This window comes from Phoenix dactylifera, chromosome 1, assembly GCF_009389715.1.
Source record: "Phoenix dactylifera cultivar Barhee BC4 chromosome 1, palm_55x_up_171113_PBpolish2nd_filt_p, whole genome shotgun sequence".
Taxonomy (NCBI): Eukaryota; Viridiplantae; Streptophyta; class Magnoliopsida; order Arecales; family Arecaceae; genus Phoenix; species Phoenix dactylifera.
The window spans coordinates 6069053-6095917 of NC_052392.1; the positions used below are offsets into that span (position 1 = coordinate 6069053).

The window sequence follows — 26865 nt, forward strand, 5'->3', positions numbered from 1 at the left end:
AATAGGCTTCTTTTTTTTTTTTTGAAAATTAATGGCCGGTCTATTCTTGGATCGGACTGTAACTTTTAGTCCCTGTTAACTGGTTTATAACAACCGGTCCGGCGACATTTCGATATTCTATCATGAGACTAAAATACCCCTCACCCTTTCCCTCTTCCTCCCTTCGTCACACTCCTCGGCGGCTTCCTCCTCCTGCTGCTATAGAGAGAGACTAACTGGGGAAGGGCCGAGGGAAGAAGAGAAGAAGAAGAAGGGAGGCCGAGTCGCGGCCGCCGGCACTGCCGGCCTCCCTTGAGTCGCGGGTGAAGGCCGGCGGCGCCGGAAGGGGTCCGAGCCGGGGCCGGCGGCGGCCGGCTTCCCTTCTTCTTCTTCTTCTCTTCTTCTTTTCTTCCCATTTCCTCTTTTCTTGACCCGCGACTCAAGGGAGAGCTTCCCTCGTCGGAGTGCCCGAAAGGAGGGTGGGTCGTGGCTGGCCAGCGGCGGCTGCGGCCTGGCCGTTGTGACCAACCTCCTTTTTCTTCCTCTTTTTCGGTAGGAATGGGGTATCGACACCACATCTCCCACAGTGGGGCGAGGGTATCTTCGACATTTTCTTAAAAAAAAAAAGGTCTTAGAAATCGAAAATTAAAGTTAGTATGGTTGTTGGACCAAAGATTTTAATTATGGTTAACGGGACTTTCTGTTACACTGGTGTCCTCGAGGGTGGAAAATTAATTACCCGTTCTTTTCTTTCTTTTAACCATGATAGCAGCGGTTTAAATTAGCTGACGTGTTAAATTTTTATTGGACTAGTTGATAGACTAAGATGCGTAATAATTTCTCCGTCCGCGACGCAGGCTGACCCAGGATCCTCCCGGAGACCTCGCGTCGTCCCGCACAGGCGAGGCTTCGGTTTTTCCCAGCCCGGCCGCGGGGATCTCTCGCCGCTCGGCTGGCTTCCGAACCACTCCCAGTTGGCGAGTCCGCCGGATCGACTCGCCCGACCCGCGGAGTCGAGGTCGATCAAGGGCCGGGTCAGGGAGAGAAGAGTCGGAGGCGTCGCATTGGAGTTGTGGACGGTTAATCGGTGCTAAAGGACAACGCAAGGAGAGATGTATATCTTAAAAAGCCCGTGGAGTGTAGAAAGAGCCAAAATTCTGGCCGTCCTAGGCTCTAGAAAATGCCGACCGGTCTTACCCAATCCCTTGATATTTCCAAACGGAGACATTTGAATAATATAACCCACCGAGAACGATTAGCTGATTCAAATCCTTGGCGAACATGGGAGAACTGCAAAATCTAGTTTGAGTAAGGCCAAGATCTTGGTCATAAACATCAGCTGCAGTCCTGATCGAGAACGCAAAATCTAGTCTGAGTAAGTTTGGGCTCAAACATGGCAGTCCAGCAAGAGAAGGTTTATGTTGCTGTTGGGAAGGATCTACAGCAAGGACTTGGAACTTTAGGGTGGGCTCTTAGGAACTGGTCTTCTCAATCCGTTTCCTTTGTGATCCTGCATGTTAGTGTGTCGAAGGATTTGATATACACCCCATGTAAGCAATGATCACCAATTCTATTTCGGTCGCTCCTCCAACTGGGCTTAATGTGCTTATGAGCTTCTTTTTCAGTTGGGAAGCTTCCAACCAGTTCGGTGAATGATGAGATGTTGGAGGATCTTAGAATGAGGGAGAAAGATACAGTGGACAAGCTCTTGGGCAAATACATGGCCTTTTGTAGCAAGGTTTTATGTTCGACTGATTCTGATGCAACTGCTTATAAATTACTGGGTTGCATTCTACACTCATCACCATTTATTGGTGTTCACAGGTGAAACCAGAAGTATTGAAGATCGAGAGATCTGATGGAAAGCATCCATAAGACTATCATTGAGTTGATATCTAGTCTTCAGATCAGGAAATTGGCCGTGGGCATCTCATTCACAAAATCTTTATCACGGTAACGAGTATCTTTATTCATTTCAACATTGGACTTGGCAAAGAATCGGGGAATGCCTGATTAATTTGGAGGATATATATGTTTATTCTTCTTTTCTTTTTATATTAAAAGATCAGATTTTGCTAATCCGCATGCTATTGATATATATATACGCATATTTTACCACCTAAATAGGAAATTGAAGGATGACACCAGTATCCCATATTATGTTCGCAAGCACAAGCCGGAGTTTTGCGATATATTCATGGTATGTGGAGGGAAGCTGGTTTTCCTTAGAGAAGAGGAAGATGGTGGAGACTACTTCGAAGATGAACAAGGAATGATGGTTGCCGATCTCAGGAAGAAATCCATGGAAAAGTGCTGTTTAAAAGGGTGGCTAGGCAAGATACTAAGTGATGGCAGCCTGTGTTGCACTGACCATGGATCTTCTCGTCTTTTGGCCTCGCCTCCTAACACTGTCATGCCTGAAGTAACTAGTAGGTGGGAAGATCATTGGGAAGAAATTGAGAACTATATCCAATGTCTGGTATCATCGAACCCTGAAGGGTCGTCGTTGGAGGAAGAGAATAAAACAATGTCACTTGGCTCCAAGGACCAGGCCAATCTGGAGACCACAGTTTCTGACATGGTAAGTATGAAAGGTTGGCTCCGTAGTACTGCCATTTTGTCAAATTAATCTTGGTAGTAAACATAGAGTTCATGTTGTCTTGGAGTGTAGACCACAATTATGCTAACATAATTAGTGTGAAAAGATTACTACAAGCGCGTGAAAACTGATCATTCTGGTGTGAAACCAAATCAGGACATCCTAGCGTATAGACTTGGACTTTGAAAACTAGAAAACAATGGTTACCAAAGTTGAGGTTACCCGGCAAGTCATCTATATAATCTAACACTGGTCTGTTGCTTCTCAAGAAGCGGCCCCCTATTATCATTAAGGGAATTGAAGCCTTGGAAGCCAAGGTTGAGGAAGCTCAGAAGATGGTGGAGGAGAAGAAGATCGAAGCAAAAACCGATGTTGAGAGACGAAGAAGAGCTGAATGGTTTACCTCCCTCTGTAATCAAAGGGTAATTAATTAAGACCTCTCTAAGCACCGGCATAGTATTTACAAAAATTCTATTTTTAAAAGCTCTAACACTTCGTTTCAGGCTGAGGAGATTGAAGCGAGTCTGAAAGAAGAAATAGCTAAGCAAGCCAAGTTGACGGAAGAGCTGGACATGGTGAAAGACCAACTAACAAAAGTCTCCGATGAAGTCGTCGAGAAAGGTGGCGTGCTAAAATCGATGCGCGCCCTTAACAAGGCTCTCATGATCAAACTCGAGCTGTCCTCGTGGGACAAGACACGGATCGAGGCTGAATTGGAGAAGGTGGTGTGCGCGAAAACTGAGATGGCTCGAGAGGCGGAGGAGATTCGCCGCCAAAGAGACATGCTGCTTCAAAAGATCAAGTATTACGAGGAGAGAGAGGCGCTTGCAGCGGCGGATGGTTCGAGCTGCGTTTACAGGGAGTTCACCGCCGACGAGGTGTGGAATGCAACCGGCGGCTTCTCGGAGCGCATGGTGATTCAAGCTGGCGCAGAGAGCATGCTTTACAAGGGAGTGATCGGCCATACCACTGTGGCAATCCAGTTCAAGACTGAATTCAGGTTGCAGTTCCCAGACGAGTTCAAGGCCAAGGTGATCAGCTTAACTTCAACTGCTGCATTTGGATTCTGTCACGACTTCAACATCCAGTTGACTCTTTGATTCTCTCTTTTAGCTCCAGTCCATGGTGCTGGTCTTCCTTTGGAAAAAAAAACCTGAGGTCACTAGGATAGGCGCGATTTCTAGCAGATCATGACATCTAGTTATTTATCTTTGAAACGTTCCCCGGAGGGCTCTCCTTGCTTGTGGAAAATTTTATATTGGACTTTGGAGCCGCAAGCTCAGCGTATGGAACTTTTCTTGTGGCCAGCCACTAATGGAAACTTTGTAGTGGATTGGCATTTGAAAAGAGCCACGTAGTTTACCATGGACGTAACTCCAGGGTTCACATAGCATCCACTTGTTAGTTGAATATAAGTTGCAATATTGGCTCTTGAGTTTCCCACCAAATTAGCAGAGCAACGACCCCTTCCACTTTTGAAAATCTGAGCCTTATGAGTCAACTTTAGAAAGGTTTTCTGGAATCAAAATATTGGTTTCTGTCAGCTGTCTAGGCCTCCACTGCACCCAATCTCCCACACCCTGATGAAAGCAAGGTTTGAAGCATACAACCCCCGAGAAACTCTCTGGAACCTTCAAAGTTAGGTCTAACTTGACCAGTTATAAAAATTAAAAGGCCAAGTCTCATCCGTGTCCTACTGGGAACATGTACGTGCCTAGAACATGAAACCGTCCTTACAATGAGTTCAATCAAGATAAAGAAGTACATAGCCTCGCTAAATGAAAATATAAGCTAATTAAGATCAAGAGTTACATGACTACACTTCGAATTATAGTCTGGTTAAGATTTCTTCCAACTGAGGTCCCGGCATGCCAAGGCTTGAATAAGTGATCTTGAAACCATGGTGTCATTCGATGTAGCCAATGGGTCTCATCGTAGATGGAAGTCCAAGACATAAGTCACTAGAGCTGCATTAATTGAATTAATGCTATCTAATTGCTGAGGTTAGGCATGAACATTTATACAATATTTTCTTGAGACCAGCATCTCGTATAGATTACGGCTAAAAAGTCATCTTGTTTTGGATCTTGTTTGGCAAATTTTTTTAGTGGACTCGGTAGCACTTTTTAATTTTCTAAAAATATTTTTGAATAGAATAAAATTGTTTGGTAAAAAAAAAACAGAGAGCTTTTTTAGTTTCATCAGGTAGCTTGCTTCTTTTTTTTCTTTTTTTTTTCAGCAAGAAGCGAACTTAATCGACTTTTGTCTCTTTCTACTCAGGTGGGGTGGCTCTGCAAGATCCGGCACCCCAACGTGGTCGCCGTGATCGGCGCCTGCGTGGAGCGCCGGTGCATCGTATTCGAATACATGGAGGGCGGCACCCTCCACGACGCCCTCTTCTCCTCCTGCCCCCGTCGGACCGAATCCGTCCTCCTCCCCTGGCACGCCCGCATCCGCGTCGCCGCCGAGGTGGCCTCCGCCCTCGGCTTCCTCCACTCCTCCCGCCCCCGCCCCGTCGCCCACGGCCGCCTCCGCCCCTCCTGGGTCCTCCTCGACCGGCACCTCTCCGCGAAGATCTCCGGCCTCCGCCCCTCCTCCGTCCCCGCCCCCGCCGCCGACGTCGCTTCCCTCGGTGCCCTGATCCTCCAGCTCCTCACCGGCCGAGAGGCGGACGCGGACGAGGAGGTGAGACGGACGATAGGACAGGGGAATCTCATGGGGATATTGGATCGGACGGCCGGGGATTGGCCGCTGGACCTCGCGGCGGATTTCGCGGGGGTTGGGCTGCGGTGTGCTGAGACGGCGGAGAAGGATGGGGACGGCGAGGAGGATGAATGGACGGCTGGGATGGTGAGGGAACTTGAAGATCTCAAGAAAAGGGCGGAGGAGAGGATGAAGGTGAGGATGGGTAAAGGACACCAGAAGAAAGAACAAGAGAATGCGCCCAATGTGTTCATTTGTCCCATCTTCCAGGTATTTTTTGTTTTTTGGTTTGTCTCAACTTCATCCTTTTAATGTAAACACTTCTTTTATCTCTTAATGTTAAATATTAAATGATAAAAATAATAAATAAGATTAAACAAGTATCATATGCATCCAATCTACTGCAAATAATTTTGATCATGGATCACGACCTTCTATCAAATCTTCTTTTTTTTTTTGAATAACCATGTAGAATACACATGTCAAATATCATCAGATTATGGAGAAAGCCAAGGAGAGATTGTGATCTATATACATGATTGATTATGAATGGGATTCTTTTAAGTTTGGGAGAGGAGTAACAATTAGTTGGAGAGGAACATTGTTATGGTTACATTGGAGAAAATCAAAAGAAATTGGAGAACTGTTAATTTCCATGTATTTATTTCTTTTTTTTATGTAAGAGTTTTTTTTATAGATAATCATGAGATTTTTCTCTATTATCCTTAATTTTTAAGCTGGGATTTTATAAAAAATCTTGGCTTATCTCTTTGAAGTTTCTTATGGTTTACATTGATTGGATGGTTTTTTTTTCATTTTTCACACTATTAACCCTTATTGCTTCTCATGTGTGGTCGCATGAGAACATTAAATGGATTGGCAATAATGGATGTCCAAGAGTTCCATTTTGTATGGTAAGACATGTTTGTTAAATCAGATAGATATCAAAAGGGATAGAATATTATAGGTAATTTATAATGGGAAAGACCCTTTGGAACAATATATTAGAATATTTTACATTGAGTTACAAACTTCTATAAGAAAATTTAATTTCTCTAAATAGTATACGGAATTAGTTCGCTCAAACGCACTCTAAAATTTAATAATTATCTGACTTAGAGCATTGAACTATATTATGTTGTGCAATAGCTTGTCTTAAATTTGAATGTATACATCAGTCTATTTAGATATTTTTATAGGAATTAGAGCAATTGACTGGCCATCTCTCAATCTTCTAAACGCCCACCTAAATCCCAGCGTAAGTTTTGGCTTATGGGCTCTATTGATCCGCATGAAGAAAAAAGATCCGCGGATATTTTTTTTTCTCCCACAAGATTCAGATTGGAAGGTGTTGGATCAATATGTCCTTGTCTAAATAAGCTACTCAATTCACAAATCCAGTAGGAAATCTAGCCTAATCCTGCTGAATTACCCGACAGGCGCTCAAGAGAATGGGAGCAAGAAGCATGACCTTCATTAGTCACATTTGTGTAGCATCACATTCCTTCCATGAAACAAGACTCTATTATATATAAGCATGTACATTTTGTGAGTCTTAGATTTGTCATCTCTAGATTTCTATGTTAATAATTATTTATATAAATAATTATATATGAATAAACTAAAGTTTTTGGAGGGGTAGATAGCACTGATTGTGGGAATGAATAAAATGGCCTTATGTGCATCTATGCCAAACTCGCCTACCCAAAGAAAATTACAAGTTTTGTTAAGAAAATATAGGCAACAAAGCAACTATTAATATAGAAACTTGTATGTGTGAATATTTTTATTTTATTCCTTATGCAAATACAGCAGTTTTTATTTTTCCTCATAAGTATCATTATTTGTGACAGCTGGTGGTATATATTTGCAAATAATTAATTCAACCATCTAGCATGATGACCAAAGAAGATGTTTTCGGTGTTATTTTCAAGAGTGTATAATTCATATTTGCTGTGATAAAGAAGAAAGGGCAGTCTAGTGTACGAAGCTCTCGCCATCCATTCTAGAATATGTGGAGGGTTGGATGTACATAATATTATCCTCATGTGCAGAGTGGTTGTTCCTGTGAAGTCATCGTAGAGCAACCTTAATGTTGCACCCAGGCTCACCCTCTTACTATGATAAAGAAAGAAGAACATAAATTTTGTGAGCGAGATAGTTATTCTTATGAGTTAAGCAACAAATCCATCATTATGGTATTTTCAAAATATACCTTGCCAAATAGAAAGTATCCTTGCTAAATAGAAGGTATTCTATCTTTTGCATCTTAGTAGAGCAATACGTATTTGTGCTCTTGTAAGTAAAGTCATTGTTTCTTCTTCTTCCAGCACTCATGCATAAGATAATGTGCAGTCGTTATTTAGGCTTAACTAGCTGATACAATATACTTTGATAGGAATAGGTGAGTGGTAAATTAATTATTATTGTTACAACCAAAGATGATTGTTCTGGCATTATTTTGAAGAGTGTATAATTCATATTTGCTATGACAAAGAAAGAAGAATGTAAATTTTCCTTTTCCACCACTCATGCACAAGATAACTGTACAGGAATAATTGAGTGGCACACTAATTTATTATGGTTATAACCAAAGATGATTGTTCTGGCATTATTTTGAAGTGTGTCCAATTCATATTTGCTACGATAAAGAAAGAAGAATGTAAATTTTATGAGCATGGCAGGTATTCTCATGAATCAAGCAATAAATCAATTGTCATGATATTTTAAGAATATACCTTTCCAAATAAAAATTATTTTATGTTTTGCATCTTGGTGGAGCAATATGTACTCGTGCTCTTGTAAATGAAGTCATTATTTATGTGATCCACTTCTTGGTATATGACTATAGAGAGAGCTACTTAAGAAGTTCTTATATTAACTTATAAATTTGCTTCCTACTTTCTTTTTATGTAGGAGGTGATGAAACAACCACATGTGGCAGCAGATGGATTCTCTTATGAGTTGGAAGCCATAAAAGAATGGTTGGATAGTGGCCACGAGACATCTCCAATGACCAACTTAAAGTTAAATCATAAGCATTTGATGCCAAATCATACCCTTCAGTCTCTTATTTACAATTGGCAGCAAACAAATCAATCCGTATAGATGATGAATAACTATAATTGACAATTTACAGGAAAATTGTTAAGTCATCTACCTCAAACTCAAAGCAAATTGGAAATGTCTTTGTATACCTCAAGTTTTTACAGACTAGAAGAATGTATGAAAACAGTATTCTAAAGAGTCATGAAGCACTCTAGTGCCTTTGCAAGTACACTACCACAAATGTTCAAAGTCATTGTTATATCTCCAAAATTTGCAAGGTTTGCAAATTTTTAGTCTTTTTCTTGAGGGGTATCTTATTTTGGAATGAGTGTAATACATGATAGTAATATCATGATAAACCTACTTATATAGTATCCAAATCTCGAGAAGGACTAGCTACTCAAGGGCTTGCCCCCCCCATTCTATTATATGCATGTCTTGAAAAGTTATCATAAAATTAATCCTTCTTGATAGTAGGTTAGGTTTTTGATATTTGTTAAACAAATAATCTAAAGATTTTTTGACACAAAGGGACAAATGAGAAGCTATAAATAAACTAGCCATACCAATCTATTTTTTTCCTTGTGATCAAAATTATGGATAGAATCCACATGTCATACATTCTTAGTTTTGCATCAAACCATATAGCTTCAATTATGTGAAGCAACTTTTTCTAAGACAATTGAACCTAGCTAGTTACTTAAATTCTTAAGATTAATTATTAACAAATCCTTTACACAAAAATCAAGTATAAGAGGAATTACACATATCCTTCTTCAAAGGTGCAAGTGCAACTTATTCTTTTTGTGAATCTCACTTCTCACTTTTCTGTCAAACTGTCTTTCTTAACTTTGTATCTTTATCTATTCTTTAGCTTCCTCTGCTCTTGTTGGTGGAGCTATTCTTTAGTCATTTTCCTTTTACGGTTTTTCATGTTCTCTCTAATATTAAATGGGAGAAGGTTTTGTGACCAGACTACAAATTTCGTAATTAAAACACCATTTTTCTCCCAAATAAATTCTTTTAAGCAAATCCCTATTGTCTTGTTCCATTTGATTCTGTTATTTTTTTCGCCCATCTAGTAGTGATGTATATTGTATGTGTAAAGTGCTTCTATCTATAATGAAGTGCAAGGATGTCTTGCTTCTCTTTCTTTTTTTCTTTTTTTCTTTTTTTCTTTTTTCCTTTTTCCTTCTTGTTGTTTGTTTAAAGGCAGCATTGCCCTTATCCACCCACATAAGTGATCAAAAAAGTTTTTTAAGATCACATTATGAGAGAATGTGATATAAATTCACATTATGAGCTCTGAATATATTGGGTTTTAAGATCATGGCTATCCATCATATATTATTCATGGATCAACTGTATTCATTGTCTGTCTTGGTAAGTTTTTTTTATGTCGATATTAAAGCTGGCCAACTATGACCTTAATCCTACCAAAAAAAGCAATGATCCCTCGAACGAGATGTTTGTACCTTTTTTTTTTTTTCGCTAGAGAACGAGATGTTTGTACTTCGCATGCCGTGAATCTCGTAGTGCATGGGGTTCCTTAATTGATAATTCCCCTTGGAAAAGACTGCAAGACGCCCTTGTCTTGGGGATGGAGCTCAAAAGGTGGAACGCCTCCTTTGGCATGCGAGAGGCAAGGGGTTGGATACCCCGCACCACCACCTACCTAATCTTTTTAAGAAAAAAATTATAGGGCATCTTTTGAGTTTAGACCATATCCATTTAAACAAAAGTTATCAAAGTTTTAAATTCTATGTAATATAGTCCGGCTGTCTATCCCGTTGATAGAGTAAGAAAAAAAAGACAAATATCTTTGATTTAGAAAAGCTAAATTATAGCTTCACGCAATCGCAAAATGCTCCATCCTCTGTCATTACTCATTCATCTGCTTGCATAGATCTCGAAGCACTCCTCCTCTCATTCATCCACCTGCACAGATCTCAAAGCTCTTCATCATCTATCATCCATCTACATGCATAGATCTCAATGCACTCCATTCTTTGTCATCCATCCGCTTACATAGATCTCAATGCACTCCTTCCTCTATCAGCTATGCATTTTGCACAGATCTCAAAGTACTTTATCGTCTGCCATCCATTCACTTCAACAGATCTCAAAGCGCTCTATCTTGCACAAAATATTAAAACGCTCAAAGCATTCTATCCTCTATCATTCATCCGACTGCATAAATCTCAAAGCATTCTATCCTTTATTATTCATCCAGCTGCATAAATCTCAAAGCGCTTCATCAACTATCATCCACTGCACTCAAAGTGTTTCATCCTCTATCATCCAATTATCTCAAAATGCTTATTCACTATCATTCATCCACATGTATAGATCTCAAAATGCTCATTCTCTATTATCTATCCATCTGCACATATGTCAAAGCGCCCAATCCTTTATTATTCATTCACCTGCATAGATCTTAAAGCATATCATCAATCCATTTGCATGGATCTCGAAACATTTCAACCTCTCGTCTGTCTTTCTGCATAGATCTCAAAGTATTACATCCTTTGTCATCTATCCACTTCTACGGATCTCAAAAACGAGTAATTCTTTGCTATCTATATGATTGGGTAGATCTCAAAGTACTATGTCTTTTATCACTCATCTACCACACGGATCTCAAAGCACTATATCCTTGTCATCCATCTGTCTTCATAGATCTCAAAGCATCCATCTTTTATCATTTATCTTTTGTACGAATCTCAAAGCATTCTATTTATGTGACTCTGATTCTCTCTTTCTTTTAATTCATGCTAAAATAAAATTCCCATGCTCTAAAATAATGAGAAGTGTAGTTTTGAGATTTTATGAAAGTTTGGTTATCGAGTGATCCTTATATCATAATATGTTGTAATGGAGATAGATAATCGGATCATATTGCAACAGATTTGAAGTTTTGGTGATTAATTAATATTTTTTAAATTTTTGAGGGCTAAGGATAAATCATCCAAACTTTAGGTATCTCTAATTATTTTTTTAACTTTTTTTGGTAATTAATTAATTATTTCTTTAGTTTTATTTTTTTAAAGAAAAATTTCACCCTAGTGCCTTAATTATTTATTTCTTTTTTTTTTCTGTAGACCCTGCTGATTAATTAATTATTTATTGTGGGGCATAAAAACCTGCCTCTTTGAGAAAGAAAGAAAGGCAATGGATTCGCATCAACCCACCTTATCCCAGCCCACTCTCGTGCCGTTTTCAGTAAGGCCAATTAACGTACCAAATTGTGCACCCCTTTCTTCTCTCTCCCTCTCTCTCTCCCTCTCTCCTCTCTCCTCTCTCCTCTCCTTCCCTTTTCCCTCCCTCCTCACGCAACAACCCCCCCTCGGCCTTGCTCTCTCTCTTGCTACTACCCTTCTGCTCTTGGAGTCTCTTCCTCTCCTCCCTTCTCCACCCTTCTTCTTTCTCGTCTTTTGGAACACTCCATTCTATGAAGCTTTGAGGCCTAGCAAAAGGAGTATCCCTTTCTCTCTCCTTTCCAGTGGGTCTCCTCATTGAAAACCCGGTAGGGAAGGTTTCAGCCATGGAATCCATCTTCTCAGGTCAGTTCCCATCTAACCCCTCTCTTCTGTTGACAATGCTGCTGATTTTTCTCCCACATTCTTTCATTCTGCTTTATTTTCCGCACATTTCCCTAACTTCAAAGCATGATTTTTGTTGCGGAAAAGATGGTACATTTCGGCTTTTGTTTGCTTTGTTTTGATATAAAAGAGGCGGCTTTGTGCTTTTTGTGGTGCTTTCTGGTTTTAGTACATTTTGGTCAAGAATGGTTACTATTTGCCAATTTTTGTTTCCTTTGAACAGGGTAATGCATGTAATGTATTTTGGAGTTCGTGTCTTGTTCTTTAATGGGGGCATGAGGATCTGCATTTTTGTGTGTAGTTTTGGTTTAAATGATTCCCCACTCTCAAGAGTACTAGTTTTGTTTATAAAGTTGTGTTGAAGATTGCTTGGGAAATAAAAGAATAAGCCTGCCTGTCAGTCCTTTGTAGGTAGACATAAAATTCCAACACTGCTGGTGGATCTGCATGAGAAATTCTCAAACATGACAATGCTCTTTTCATGTTTTGAAACTCAGGTCTTAGAACTTTGGCTTTTTTGGATCTGATGAAGAGTCAATACACACGTCGTTGAGATTATCCAGAGAAAAATCACTAGTTGAGGGTTCTATGAAATTCTAGATGTTAGAAGAGGAGGATAATAAATGATACCAGTCGGCTTCCTCTGTCTGAATATCTCCAAATGCTAGATGGAAAGGTGATTTGAAAGAATGTATCAAAAATCAAAACCTTATGGAAAAAAAAAAATATTTCAGTAAATTAAGTATTTAAAGCTTCTTAGCTAGATTGGGAGGCTATGTTCTTGGATTTGCAAGAAATATGTTTTGTTGGTTATGGCTGCGTATGAGAGTTCTTTATGTTCCATAGTCATGCAAAGAGGAATGTGTTGAATTTAATGTGGTGACGTCTAAGTGGGTGAATGGATGGGTTGGCATGGATATGGGTAGTTTATGGGAGGTTAAATTTGGGATTTTTAATCTTAAAATTTGCATTGCTGAAGAGCATATTGGTGGAAATATTTTACAATATTATGGGTATCTAAGAAGAGCTGGCATTGAATGGATAGGACAAGATTTTAAATGGCTCTTTGTGGTGGATGATCAAGATCCTGTCTTGACAACTGTCAGATGGAAGTATATGTTTATATATACCCACACATATTTATGCTTGGAAATATGCTTTTCTTGTATGCAATGAGCTTGGTCTAGTGTACACCTGAGAAAGCTGAGTTTTGAATCAATGGGACAAAATTCTAAGGTAGGACCTTTATTTTCCTATGGTGGATGATCGAGATCCCGCATAACTTCTATTACCTGGTAGTATATTGAAGTGACGTCTGTTACCCGGACGATCAAAGAGAGTGAATTGGGAGTTCCAGGGTATTTGAGATTTAGAAAAGTAGTTAGAAACCATTGTAGTAAATTGGTTTCTGCTACATATGCCATTCCACTGGCTGTAAAACTTTCACAGAAACAGAAGTTGGATAAAGCTATATTTCCAATGAGCAGCTGGTATAGTTTTCTTAACAACATTGTAATGCATTTTTGATGATACTTACACATTATTTGTATAAACTCTAAGATAAAAGGTAATTTGATGAAATTAACAGTTTACTAGAAAAGGAAATTTTTGTCTCCACTTTAACTAAACATGCTCTATTCACTAAAATCAGTAAATCAATCTTGATTCTTTCTCAAAGAAAGGCCTTAATTTGAACTGATCAATATTATGTATCAAAATGGCAAATTTGTTTCTATCTGTACCTAATTAAGGACAAAGTGACATATTGACCTAACATCTTGATGTAAAATAGACTAAGAATCATGAATCCGGATGGAGGTAATAGTTCACCTGTTGGAGTGTTAGATAAGCCTTCTGAGCAGATGATAACCTCCACCATCTTTTTGAATGGTGCTCTAACACTTCATTTAGCCACAACATACAAGTTTCATTAATTTTTGATTAGTTTTCTTTCGATCATTGTGCTAATTCTACTATCTGGTAGACTGGCTTGTTGCATTGACTTGAATTATTGAACACCTTTTTTGGAAGATCAATTTTGTTTTTGTATTGCTGGAGGAAAAGTTGCAATTTTGCTTGTTAACATGTCATGTTAACTGTGTCTTCAGGTACATGAGAAAGTGTTCCTGCAATTTACACTTTATCTTTTATTTTCTTCTAATTTCTTTATATGTTTCTAGTTAATGTTAAATATTTCATGTTTTAATAAGTTCATTTTATTTTTAGCACAATTAGTTTAGGTGTTTGCCTAAGTGCTTGCCTTTCTCCTAGGTGATGTGCAGTCCTCTGACAACCTGTGTGCTACAACTACATCTTGAACTCTGCTAAAGCAACCATATTTGCTTCTCCTGATATATTTAGGCTCAACTGCCTATTCTCCTAATATGCCTTTATTGCTACTATCATTGTTCAGCCATCAATGTTGTTTTCTGTACGTCATTGCCACAGATGGTTTACTATTACATGTTTTGCATTTAACCTTGCCTTTTGTGTCCTAAATTTGTTTTTCAATTGAAGTTGAATCCATTGCGTGTTGTTAATGTTTCAAAAAAAATGGCGGATGCTTATTTCTAAACAAATTAGCAAATCATCATTACAAAATATAATTATTGTGAAGTGCATTTAATATTCAAGAAAACTCGTTGAAAGTGGTCATCACCTTAGTTGTGTATATTACATGAAACATCTTAATCTTCATTTCTATTTTTCTATACGGGAGTGCTTATGTCTTCTTCCTTTGCCTTTAAAGTTGCAAGCCTTGTCATTTCTTCATTCCTAGACTTGATTATCTCACAGTCATTTCTTCATTCCTAGACTTGATTTTCTTATAGTGCCAATTTTTTTTCGCTTGTTCATCTTCTTTAACTCTCTGCATAGGCTGTAAACTAGTGAAGGGAACTCTTTCTTTGGATTCTTGCAGTATTATCCCCTATGCTCATTTTTTTAGTTGGAAAAGAAGCCTCTGTTTTTTTGTGTCTTATTTTTTCTTTTTCAATTTTATTATTATTTGATTATATATTTTCGTTGGGATCAAGTCAATGAAAAATCCATTAGAGGGCCTTCTGCTTCTTGCATGGGAATTTGTTGGTGGGAGTCATTTGACTTTGTTGGGTTAAGTGGCATTTATTATGAAGGAATAACCTCAATACGATAGCTGACCTATTGGAAAATTAACATGGAAAGATCTTTGCTTGGACATATATTTAAGTCCCCATTCTATAAAACTTTTTACCTTCTGAAATCCCTCAAGGAGACATCCGAAAAACAGGTGTTCTAAGGTGCTATGCATATCTAGGCGCAACCTCAGTGCCTTGCCTGTTTCAGGGCAAGGCAACTCTGTCGAGGTGCTTAAAGAAAGTGCCTTACACATGCCTTATTGAGATGCTGAGGCACAAAAAAAAAGGGCGCAGGGGGGGGGGGGGTTACATTTGTGACTGAGTGTTGTGTATGTGATTGCGGGCAGCTGAATTCATTGTGTTCTGTGATGATTGTGTGCTGTTTGTTTCCTAATGCATTGTGTATGTGTGTAATTGTGGATTTCTGTGTGGCTGAAATTATTTAGGTGTTGTGTTTGCTTGTGTTAGTAACATCATGAATACATTATCGATATTATACACACATGGATGCAAGCATGTATGCATGCATACGTATAAATGTACATGCATTCTTGCATGCATACATACGTATGTATAAGTTTACATTGTTATACATATGTTCATATATACAAAGCATATACGCATTCATACATATATGCATTTACATGTGTTTGTGTGTATGCATTGCATACATATGAATCTACATGCATGCTTGCATGCATACATGCATACATATAAATGTACATGCTTATACATATGTTCATCTACACAAAACACATATACGCATACATACATATATGTATTTGCATGTGTTTGTGTGTGTGCATGTGTATTTATATGCAGCAAGGGTGTTAATCTCATGCTTACAGGCCCCATATTGATAGCATGTACTATACCGCCAATAAGCCAGGACTGATCCACATTGGTATTGCACAAGCTAGGTTCTTATTCCACTGTATTGAAGTGGACCAACCACGTCCTGATCCATTATGGCTTGGTACAATTTTTTTTTCTTTTGCATTTTTTTTTGCTCATTTGTATTGAGGTATGCTGCCCTTGTATTGAGGATTATACTGTAGAGTCATACCATCTGATATGGTAGTGTTCTTCGAGATTTGAATCCTTGATATGTATGTATATGTTCTTGTATGTATATATACATGGACCTATATATATACTCTTAGACCATCCGATATGGTACTGATCCTTGAGATTTGAATCCTCAATATATGCATATGTATATAGTATATATTCTTCTACATACATATCCATGTACATATGTATCTAAATATTTGCATATACATCTGTGTATGCACACAAACACATAAATACACACATATGCACATATAATGACTTTATTTCCAAATCCATCTTTCTTTCTCCATCACCATCCTGATTGTTCAAGAGTTAGGTCATTCATTGTTCTTGATTTTTCTTTTCATGGATAGATAAAAATATTAGGATTTTCCATTCATCTGGCTCATTTGTCCGTGCATCATAGGAAAGCAAATGAAGACTTCGGCTATTGTCACATCTGATCTCTGTCTAAAAGTTTATTACTTCTTATAGGATAGCAGTTTACTTGTTTTAGTGTGAGGAATGAGGATCCATTCTTTCTTTTTTTAAAACTATTTAATGTATAAAATTTTGGTGTTGCATATGCTCTTTGCTAGTTAACTCCAATGCTTACATCTCTCCTACTCCTTCCTAAAATGATGGTATAGTATTGATGATTTCTCATGCTTTATATGATAGGCTCATTTACTTCAAATTTCCTTGATCTTTAGAGTTTTGCCACCATGGTCATTTTCTTATTTACGTCTGTAGATTTGCTGAGAGCAAGCATTGCCTTATCCATGAGATTTCTTGTTTTGCCCTGAACTCTTATCTAATCATGGTTTACATCATCAGCTGCTCACATTCCAAAGTTACTGAAGAATTTTCCAACACAGTATTCCTACCTTTTCTTAGAAATTCAGGTTTTGGTTGTATCTATTTCATCTTTCCACATGTAGAAAAATTAAATATATGGCTAGCAGTGAAGATAATATGGTCTAGTATCATACTATGAGGTAAGCAGGAGTCTTGGTTGAAATCACCTTATTGGAGCACCAACTAATGAATTTCCTTTTTTTCACCCAACCTTCTTCCTCTTACTGTCAAGTAATCTCATCTTTTGTGATCTTTCTTTTCTTTTCTACCTGGGATGTTGTCTATTGTACTTTTCTGCTGATGACCATTTTCCTCATATTCACCTTTTAGAATCTTCTATTCTTTTGAGGCTGCATTTATCAGGTCTAAACTACGCACCATTGTGCTGATGCGTTCATAAATGTTCTTTTTATGGTTTCAGATTTTCTTATGGGCTCTCAGGTTGACAGTCTCCTACTTATCAAAAATTTCTGACTACCTTAGGCAACTGACCAACCGATCCTCCATTAACTTTTTTTTTTTTTTATCGAAAGCTGCAAAGTATGTGAGAGGCAAAGAATATTCTTTAGTGACAGGAGGCTAGTATTGGTGCATTCACTACAATCTGAGGAGACTTGTGGTTGGGATTAAGTTTTACTCATGATCAAAGGATTTCTGTTGCATGCAAATATGTTCTACATGATCAAATAGAGAAATAAAACTCTTTTTCCTCTAGAAGCTTGTTTCTTATGAGATCTTTGTTTTAAGAGCCAAAATGAGCACTATTCGCTCTTCCTTACTATTTCTTTACTCCGTCGATCCCCATAACAGTCTTTTACTGGGATTGATATAAGATGTTTATATTTCATTGTCTCTCATCCTAAGCTTGCTTCAAGTCTTAACCTAAGTATATATGGGATCAGATTGGCCCCTTCACATTGGCTTGAGAAATATAGTCAGAGAGCTCTGGTGAATAACTTTGTGCAGACCTATTGAACTTTGTCTACAAGATTGCATTGTCCTGCCTGATCCCAGGGATTTTTCTATCAAACCAACTATGAGTGCTGTGAGATACGTTAGGTGTTAATTGTGAGATATTTTTCTTTTTCGACTGCTTTCTTATTATTTGCTTGCCCACTAGCATGTCTTTGATGCCCTTGGACTGTTCCAAAATTAAGGTCCATTCATGTGTTCTAGATCTTGATGTGTTTTACACCCTTTTCCTTTCTCAATTATCAGGTAACTAGATGCCTAGGATGCTGCATCTGTTTCATCAGTTAATCAATTCACCTTTTTATTTGTGAAATAATGGATGAGTCATTTGCCACCAACCAAGAGGCATAATAGTTAGAATATGTTCTCTTCCTAATCATAATCCGCTAGAATATTCCCTGTCATCTATCATGACAACCTTGCATGCGGTTTCTTCACATCACTTTCTAATTCAACTTGGTAGTTGAAAATCTTGAACCTCATGTTCATTCTTTACTTTTGCTGACATAGGTTTGAGCTGTCTGTCTTATAATAAAGATTTCAGCACTGTTTCTCTGTCATATTGTTACAATTTCCCCTCCTTACAAATTGTTGGTACATAAATATTTTAGTATATCTTCTTAAACTGTGATATCTCTTTCATCTTGTTAGTACTTGCTGCATTTTGTTGGTTGTTCTCCTTCCAATTTGTAGTCTGCCATAAACAATTCCTAGTTGGTTCTTCTGATACCTCATTGCCATAAAGTTTTGCTAACTACTTTTCTGGATACCAGATTATGAAATTAAGAATAACATTTACTGATATTATCACTTCCCATATAATTTTATGGAATGCAATTTATTTTTTTTCCTGGGACTCATGCTCCTTCAATTCTTGCAGGTTTTGTGATTGATCCTGCAAAATGCAGCAAGTTGAGTTTAGAGGAGAAGAGAGAGTTAGTGCATGAAATTTCAAAGTGGGCAGACAATGCTCCTGAAATTCTTCAGTCTTGGAGTCGTAGAGAGCTTCTTCAACTCATCTGTGCTGAAATGGGCAAGGAGAGGAAATATACTGGGGTCACAAAACCTAAAATGATCGAACATCTGCTTAGGCTGGTTTCCCAGAAGAATGGAAAAAGGAATGATGACAAAAAAAGCATCTCATCAGCCACACCAAACAATCCTAATGGATTAAAGAAGAGGAAAAAAGAACCACCACTGCAGTTTGAAACTGATACAAGTCATGATCCCTTGAAAAGAAAAGAGGAGCAAGTTGACACCTTGATCTGTCAAAATCTTGCCTGTCGAGCCACTCTGAGCTTAGAAGATGGATACTGTAAGCGGTGTTCCTGCTGCATCTGTCATTGCTATGATGAGAACAAGGACCCTAGTCTATGGTTGGTTTGCAATTCTGATCCTCCTTACCTGAGTAATTCATGCGGTATGTCCTGCCACCTGAAATGTGCTCTTAAGCATGAGACGGCTGGAATTTTGAAGAATGGGTGTTATCCAAAGTTGGATGGCAGTTTTTATTGTGTTTTCTGTGGAAAAGTCAATTGGCTCATAGGGTAAATAACTATTCTATTCACTTTTGACAAGTACATTGAATTTTTTATGTGATTATATTCCTTGATCATTGGTCTCCCAGTATGGTTAATTACTGCATGAGCAGATATAATGGGGAGAAAAGTAGATAATAAGTAAGATAATTTGTAACTATAATTCAAAAGGGGAATTTAGTTTACCTTTTAAAAGAAAAGGGAAGACAATGTCCCTTATCTTGTATTCAGAGCACATTCTGAGGGATTGGACCATTTGTTCTTTGTAAACATAGTGCTTAAATGCGTCCCTGTAGAACGTATGCACACAAATTAATAATGCAATATTTGTTTCTATTTGTGGTCTTATTGAAGACTATCTACACTCAGTAGGAAAAGTTATATTGAGTATGGGTATATTTAATTTGTTTTTTACTTTGCTCATGTAGTTTGCTTTTTTCTTTCATGCTCTTTTTCTAACTGCTATTTTTTGCTAAGTGGTGATCCCTCATACATGCACACGTGTGCCCCACTCCCCCATCTGTGCGCATGTCCATGGATACGCACCCAACCCAGCAGCTGAACACATACACTCATGCCCCCATCTACCTGCATGCACCTCACCTGCATGCCATGCACAGCCCCACATGTATGTGCACACGCAGAGAGAGAGAGAGAGAGAGAGACATATATATAGTTTTTTGTTTCTAAGTTTTTGTGCATTCTGAAATTTATCGCTTTAAGTATAGAACATGTGTGCAAATTGTTGGTTAGCAAGTTTATAACTTTAAAAACCTATTAACATTTTACCGGATACAAATATCGTATGATCAGAAGCATACAATTAATTGATTATTAAAACTTGCATCTTCTGTATCAATTCCATTATTTGTCTCCCTAGTCGCAGTCTTCTTGCTGACCCACCCCAACATGCATTTTAGAGTGCCGTGCCAGAGCGATAGGCGCTCTGCAGTCACGCATTCGAGCAAGAGCCTTTCTTCACTATGTAATTAGAGGGATTGCATCTTGTGTACTGTATGATGGCACACTGTATAATCATATTGATATCAATTTTATATGGCAGCATGTCATTTCCATATTCCAAGAGTTTCTTATGGTGTACTGCATATTCCTTATTTCGAACGAACTCTATTTATACTGATTTCCTATATGTTTTCTTTTTTAGTTCTTTTTGAACAATATATACATATATATGTATACACACACATACATATATATATATATGGAATATACATACATACATACGTATATATGTATATATGTGTGTGTGTGTGTATGAAATCTAATGTATGTGAATCTGAAGACTTATGTTTCTGAACGCACTTCTGCACAGGTAAATTTTAAATGCTTTATAAGAGTTTTGAATAGAGAAATCTATTTCAGATTTTGATCCCTTTGGATAAAATTATAAGCAGTGAAAGGGCAATTGACAGAGGCGAGATTTCAGTCAAGATTTGTGGTGGTACTAGGAAGGACAGAACTTGAAATAAGCACATAAGAGGAATTATGCATGGAACTGATTTAGGGTTTTGCAAGTAGAATCATATGAAGTGTTTTCATCATGTTTGATGTACTTTTAAAATGGCCTTCTGAGAAGGGACCTTAAAATTCTGTTTGAAGGTTCAAGGGAAAAAAAGATTTCTTATTTATGCAACTGTTTTATGTTTGTTTTGTTTCAAATGCTTCTTCAACTGCTATCTTTCAATCTGCTTTACTCATCATTGATACCATGTAGTTGCATAATAAAAAGAAGAAAAAATTACAGAAACACCGCTTCAACTTTGGACTAGGTACACTTCGATCCACAATTTTTAAAAAGTTTCAATTAGCCACAAAATCATAATTTTCATTGCAAAGTGGCCTAGTCACCCATTTGAATCCTGACACCATTAACAGAGCAAGTAAAAGGACAAAATACCCTTGATTCAAAGAGGCTAGATCGTGGCTTTCACGCGAAAGAAGATTAATTGTCCTTCTCAGAAAACCACCATTCGATAACTTACCCCATGGATCTCAAAGTGCTCTACACTTCTTCGATCTTCCATCGGCACATATCTCAAAGCATGTTTATGCACTTGATATCGTGTCTATGTCAAAGCGAGTTTATACACAAATCTCAATGTGGGTCATCTCCTCCACGCTCATGTCACCTTCTCCTTTGGCGAGACCGAGGCCTCCAACGACAATGAGATTCGTGGCACCGGAGAGTCCATTGGTGAGATCAAGCGTCAATGATGAGAGCTGCTGGCGAGTCCAACGACAATGAGATCCATGCCCACTCCTACCTTTTTTCTTATTCCAATTTTCTCCTCCACCTAAGGGCGTCGCTTCTCTACTTCGAGGGTCGGTGCCCCCAATTTGGTGAGGTCAAGGGCCGGGGCTGAGGGTTGAGGGCACCATGTCGATGAGGTCGTTAGCCGAAGGGGGGGGGGACACCGTGCCTCTGTTCATCTATTCGAGCATGGCCGGAGGGCACCTAACCTGCATCGGGGCCTTAGTTTGATGAGTCTGATCCACCTGCCACCGATCCTCACCTGTTCTGCTGATCCCTACCTCCTCTGTATCGGATTGCTCACCTCATAGATCTCAAAGCTCTTCATCTTCTATCGTTCATATGCCTACACAAGTCTCAAAGTGCTCGATCTTCTATTATTCATCCACCCACAGATCTCAAAGCGATCATCCTCTAGCGTTTATCCATCCACACAAATCTCAAAGCGCTCCATACTCTATTATTCATCTGCCTACACAAATCTCAAAGCAACAAATTGGTGATCCCAGTGGATCACCTTGATTTTTTTCTTTTATTTTTTTTTCCAATCATCTTCCTTTTTCCTTCAATTTCTGCCAAAACAAGAGCCCCCTACGAAGTTAGTGGGAAGGGCGTTTTTTGGAATTTTACGGATGTTTTGTTATCACGTGACTATCACGTGATAACGATTTGTAATGGAGATAGATGGATGGACCACATCGCAACAAAAATTATGTTTTGGTGGCTAGTTGAAACTTTTTGAAAATTTGGGGTTGAAGTGTAACTGGCCCGAAGTTAAGGGGTGTCTCTGTAGTTTTCCTTAAAATGAATTGATGTTTAAGAAAGATGAAATACTACTTGATGATATAAATTTTATTAATTGAACTGGGATATAATTGTTTAAATTAGTCTTGTTTTACCAAACAATTAAACATCCATTTAATTTTCTTATGTAGGGGATAATGATTAAAATGCCTATGAGAATTATATTTTGTTTTCTCATGAATAATTTATATGAAAAAGTGATTATCTTGGAATCTGTCTTTAATGCAGTTTTGTATGTGTAAGATGCAAGATGTCATAAACTATGAATTTTGACTATTTTATTTCTTGTTACAGTTCATGACTTTTTAGTAGTACCCCTCAATTTAACCCATATAACTATAAAATCTTAGCACTTAAACACCAGTATTGGTGGGCAATTGTAACTGTATTAATTTCAAAGCAATCTGTCCAATTTTTTTTAAAAAGTACATTCTCTTCTAAGCTGCTTGTCATCTTGAACTCTGATTGTAAAAAGGTCTTCCTGGCGCTAACTGTACCACTGCTTGGGAGAATAATTCCATGGTAATGCCTAGGCTGGTCTTTTCTTTAATATGTATGAGGTTACTTTTCTAATGTTTGTTTTTTTTCCACTAAATATTTTTTAAATAATAAAGATGCACATACGATGGTAAGGAAATTATGTAGTTTTATTTATCATCTTGAAGATGTTCATGATATAATTTATAGGCATTATTTTGCATCTCACTTTCCACAGAAGCTGGAGAAAACAACTGTTAATTGCCAAGGATGCTAGGAGAGTTGATGTGTTATGTGATCGATTATCTTTGAGCCACAAAATGCTTAAAGGAACTGAGCATTATAAAGATATGCAAAATATTGTGAATACAGCTGTCAAGAAACTCAAGAAAGAAGTTGGGCCACTAGATAAAGTTTCTGCAGTGATGGCGAGAGGCATCGTCAACCGTCTTAATTGTGGCACAGAGGTTCAGAAACTATGTGTTTCTGCAGTGGAAGCAGCAGATTCCATGCTTTCTAGCTCAACAGACTACTTGGCTGATACAGAAATAAAAGCCCCAGGTAACTATTGTCCCTCCAAAACCTTGAGATCCTTCCAAGTTCCAAGTTTAAACTCAGATTCCAATGGGCTCATTCTACTACTGCTCATTTATTCATAGGATCAGTCAGCACACATTCCCAGGCTTTCCAAATCCATTTTGAAGACATCTCTCCATTTTCTGTAGTTGTTTCCCTTCATTCCAGAGACAATATGTTTGAAGAAAATATCATAGGCTGCACACTGTGGCATCGAAAATGTGAAATCATGGACTATCCAGAAGAACCCACATGCCTTATCCTGAGGCCAGATACAAAGATCATGATATCAGGACTTAGCCCTTCAACGGAATATTCTTTCAAGGTGTCTCCTTTCAGCAGCACAAAGGAATTCGGAAAGTGGGAGGCCGAGTGTGTGACACAGAATCTTAATGGAAACAGTGGCCAATCCTCCACTCATAACTCAGAGAGCACTTATATTCATGATGATCTTATTTCGGATCTGAAAAAGGAACAGGACATGGGTGAGCCGCCTGTGATCATTCAAGCACATTCACAGAAGGGTTCAACAAACTCAAGTGATGACAACCGGGCTTCAAAACTCCCTAAGTGCAACCATAGTAACCATCCTAAGGTTCTCCCATCTGAGGGCACGAGTGACAACAATGACAGACATCTGCAACCATTTTCAGAGACTGTACCTTTTGTCAGCTCCAATTCTGTTCCCTTGGAAATGCCTTGCAAATCCAACAGGCTTAACAGTACGCCAGATTCTGCCAGCAAGGAGTCTGCAGAGAGGGTGTATGAGTACTGTGTAAAGGTAATCAGATGGTTGGAATGCGAGGGGTACATGGAGAAGGAGTTCCGTGTGAAATTCCTCACATGGTTCAGTTTGAAAGCGACTGCTCAAGAAAGAAGGGTGGTGAGTGCATTCATTGATGTTCTGATAGATGAACCTGCCAGTCTGGTTGCTCAGCTGGTTGATGCTTTCATGGATGGTATATGTAATAAGGAGAAGCCGGTCATACGGAAAGGCTTCTGCACCAGCTTGTGGCATTAATCTCGAGGTCCTACGGGTAGCTATTTATTTAGTTTATCTTTAGGAGCCCTACAGCAACTTATCTTGGGTGGTGGGAGATGCAATGCTGCTGCTGCGGAACTCCACTAGAACATTAAAAAAATGATTTCATTTTATTGAATTATCAATGGATCAATCTGCCTTGTAAGGAGAAGCATGTTCCTGGAAAAAGGTTTCCCCACTAGGCCACATTGACTTATGTTCTTCAGGATCTATCTTCCTGTTTCACACTAATTGCTGCCAGATGTGGCTATTTGATCATGCACTGAAATTTAGATTCTGAGATTGTAATGCCGATGTGGTGTCTTTTAATGCTAATTCATGAACTAACTATTCAATCTTTTCAGATATTACTGTCTTCTTGTAGATTTGTCATGCTTGATATGTAAGCACAGGAAACATGCAATCATCTTCTGCTTCTCTATCTTGTCTGCTTTCATTTGCCTTTGTTGCAGCATCCAGTGTGCTGGGTAGGCTGCTTGATCTGCCTAATTTTCCTCAATTTCAGATCACATCATTGGTTTTCTTGTTACCTCTTAAGCTTGGAGAAAATTTGAACTTGACATATATCAAGTGTGTCGTTGCACAAGCCAAACTTGGTGACTAGGAAGGTCATCACCATCATTTGGCTGTCTTTATCTTTCTGAGGCTGTATTATCTCAACACCTGGTGCATGCTCATTGGTATTCCAGATGTTGCTTGGAACAAAATTTTGTTCTTCGGCAGTTATTCGCATTCTGATAATTTATTCCGATCCCAGCCATGCCATCAATTTCAATTCCATTCAACTCTAGCTTTTCAGTAATTCTCAGCCTATGTAACTTGAGGGATACAACTATTCCAGATCACTCAGCTAGAATAAGTCATTAGCTGATCCTGGACTTGGCTTGCACCTAAAGCTCAGATGGATGGCATAATAACTGGGATCCACAACAGTGGCTGGCCTTCCTTTGACAAGTGGTCACAAGGGCTATGTACAAAAACTGGGAACTAGCATCATTTTCTCTATGCACAAGCAATCCTACAGATGCCAATTCATACCAAATTCTTGAACCCCTCACCTCTTGTAAACACTGTGGGTTTAAGCCATCTCGGACATGCACTGATGCACTACCACTTGATTTGCTTAGTCTAATTAACATAACCTGCATGACACTGCAGAACAACTACGTCACAGTTGAATTGCACTCATAAAGTTATCAAGCACACAAGATGAATTCAAGTAGAATTACAAAACATTCATCTTCAAAGTCAGCTTCATCTTGTTACCCTAGCTGCACAGAGCTAGCTTATGTAAACCATGAATTAGCTCACAGGATGATGACAAGTTTTATGTGGATCAGTTCTTGCTCAAGTCTGAACTAGGAATGTCCCCAAGACTTGCATACCCAGGTCTTTCTTGTATTAATCTGAACTAAATGTTGAAATCAGCTAGGACTTGCATAAATATATATATATATATATATATATATATATATATATATATATATATATATATATATATATATATATATATATATATATATTATTTTTTTTAAAAAAACTATTCTCAATTACCTTCTGGGTTGGAAAGGTCTTGTTGGATCCTATTAGTGTCCAACATTACAATATACATCTTGAGTTATCTTTTACTCACTAGCAAGTATTATTTAATGCTTTCATAACCTAAGTCACGAAAATTCTTTGCTTATGTGCACTAACTCATGCATCCATTTCTCGAGCCAGCCTTTGTCATTAATGTGACTAAAATCGCTCAAAAATTAAATAACTAAGCATAATCCAAGCCAATTAAAATAAATCCATGAGGCTGGTTACATATTAATTTATTTATTCGCAGGTCGTAGGTTTGCATATGGTTGAATCATGTTTTTGGAGACAACATTAATTAGCAACATTCAATAATAAAATCCTTTTCTAATTCCTTCCACTTGTTATCCATACCATTAATAATTTTTCTTCTAAATATATAATGGGCAGTGTGTTTTGTTTTGTTTTGTTTTTTTTATTTATTTATTTATTTTTTTTAATCTTGGACGTTAATGCCTTGGGTTGGGTTCGGTTCATGCCTGACCCAACTTGTCCCGAATAACCTGATATACGTAAAAAGTTTTCCACAAACCAATGAACCGTACCAAAAACGCGACCCAAAATAAAACCATGTTGGATCCAGGTCTTGCACGCCTATTCTAAGATCCGAAACCCGCTAAAAGAGTAGGGCCCTAATATTTG

At 38.2% G+C, this 26865-nt stretch overlaps 3 protein-coding genes across 4 annotated transcripts; all 3 read left to right on the forward strand.

The window, feature by feature from the left end:
- Positions 1-615: 615 nt before the first annotated feature.
- LOC120110300 (putative U-box domain-containing protein 50) lies at positions 616-1839 on the forward strand. Its single transcript, XM_039124900.1, has 2 exons — positions 616-1529; positions 1605-1839. Exons 1-2 carry the CDS (start codon positions 1373-1375, stop codon positions 1805-1807), a joined length of 360 nt encoding a protein of 119 aa, XP_038980828.1. The 5' UTR covers positions 616-1372; the 3' UTR covers positions 1808-1839.
- On the forward strand, positions 1823-8627 carry LOC103716216 (putative U-box domain-containing protein 50). The gene is made up of 6 exons (XM_039124898.1): positions 1823-1932; positions 2107-2560; positions 2848-3000; positions 3082-3609; positions 4859-5551; positions 8198-8627. Exons 1-6 carry the CDS (start codon positions 1838-1840, stop codon positions 8387-8389), a joined length of 2115 nt encoding a protein of 704 aa, XP_038980826.1. The 5' UTR covers positions 1823-1837; the 3' UTR covers positions 8390-8627.
- A 2972-nt stretch (positions 8628-11599) lies between these two features.
- On the forward strand, positions 11600-24986 carry LOC103716201 (VIN3-like protein 2). Of its 2 annotated transcripts, none has more exons than XM_017844964.3 (4): positions 11600-11892; positions 18811-19477; positions 23260-23582; positions 23687-24986. In XM_017844964.3, the coding sequence occupies exons 1-4, from the start codon at positions 11874-11876 to the stop codon at positions 24616-24618; spliced, it is 1941 nt and encodes a 646-aa protein (XP_017700453.2). In that variant the 5' UTR covers positions 11600-11873; the 3' UTR covers positions 24619-24986. The 2 variants fall into 2 exon arrangements, with proteins under 2 accessions (XP_017700453.2, XP_008802333.2); XM_008804111.3 differs by having other exon boundaries at positions 11601-11892; positions 23681-24986.
- The last annotated feature ends 1879 nt before the right edge of the window (positions 24987-26865 follow it).

Bases quoted from the DNA above. Each gene is read 5' to 3' on its own strand.
- LOC120110300 (XM_039124900.1), top strand. From the start codon at position 1,373: ATGGCAGTCCAGCAAGAGAAGGTTTATGTTGCTGTTGGGAAGGATCTA. The intron at 1,530-1,604 runs GTAAGCAATGAT...CTTCTTTTTCAG, and splicing joins GGATTTGATATACACCCCAT to TTGGGAAGCTTCCAACCAGT.
- LOC103716216 (XM_039124898.1), top strand. From the start codon at position 1,838: ATGGAAAGCATCCATAAGACTATCATTGAGTTGATATCTAGTCTTCAG. The intron at 2,561-2,847 runs GTAAGTATGAAA...TTGCTTCTCAAG, and splicing joins AGACCACAGTTTCTGACATG to AAGCGGCCCCCTATTATCAT. The intron at 5,552-8,197 runs GTATTTTTTGTT...CTTTTTATGTAG, and splicing joins TCATTTGTCCCATCTTCCAG to GAGGTGATGAAACAACCACA.
- LOC103716201 (XM_008804111.3), top strand. The intron at 19,478-23,259 runs GTAAATAACTAT...CACTTTCCACAG, and splicing joins AAAGTCAATTGGCTCATAGG to AAGCTGGAGAAAACAACTGT. The intron at 23,583-23,680 runs GTAACTATTGTC...ATTTATTCATAG, and splicing joins TACAGAAATAAAAGCCCCAG to GATCAGTCAGCACACATTCC.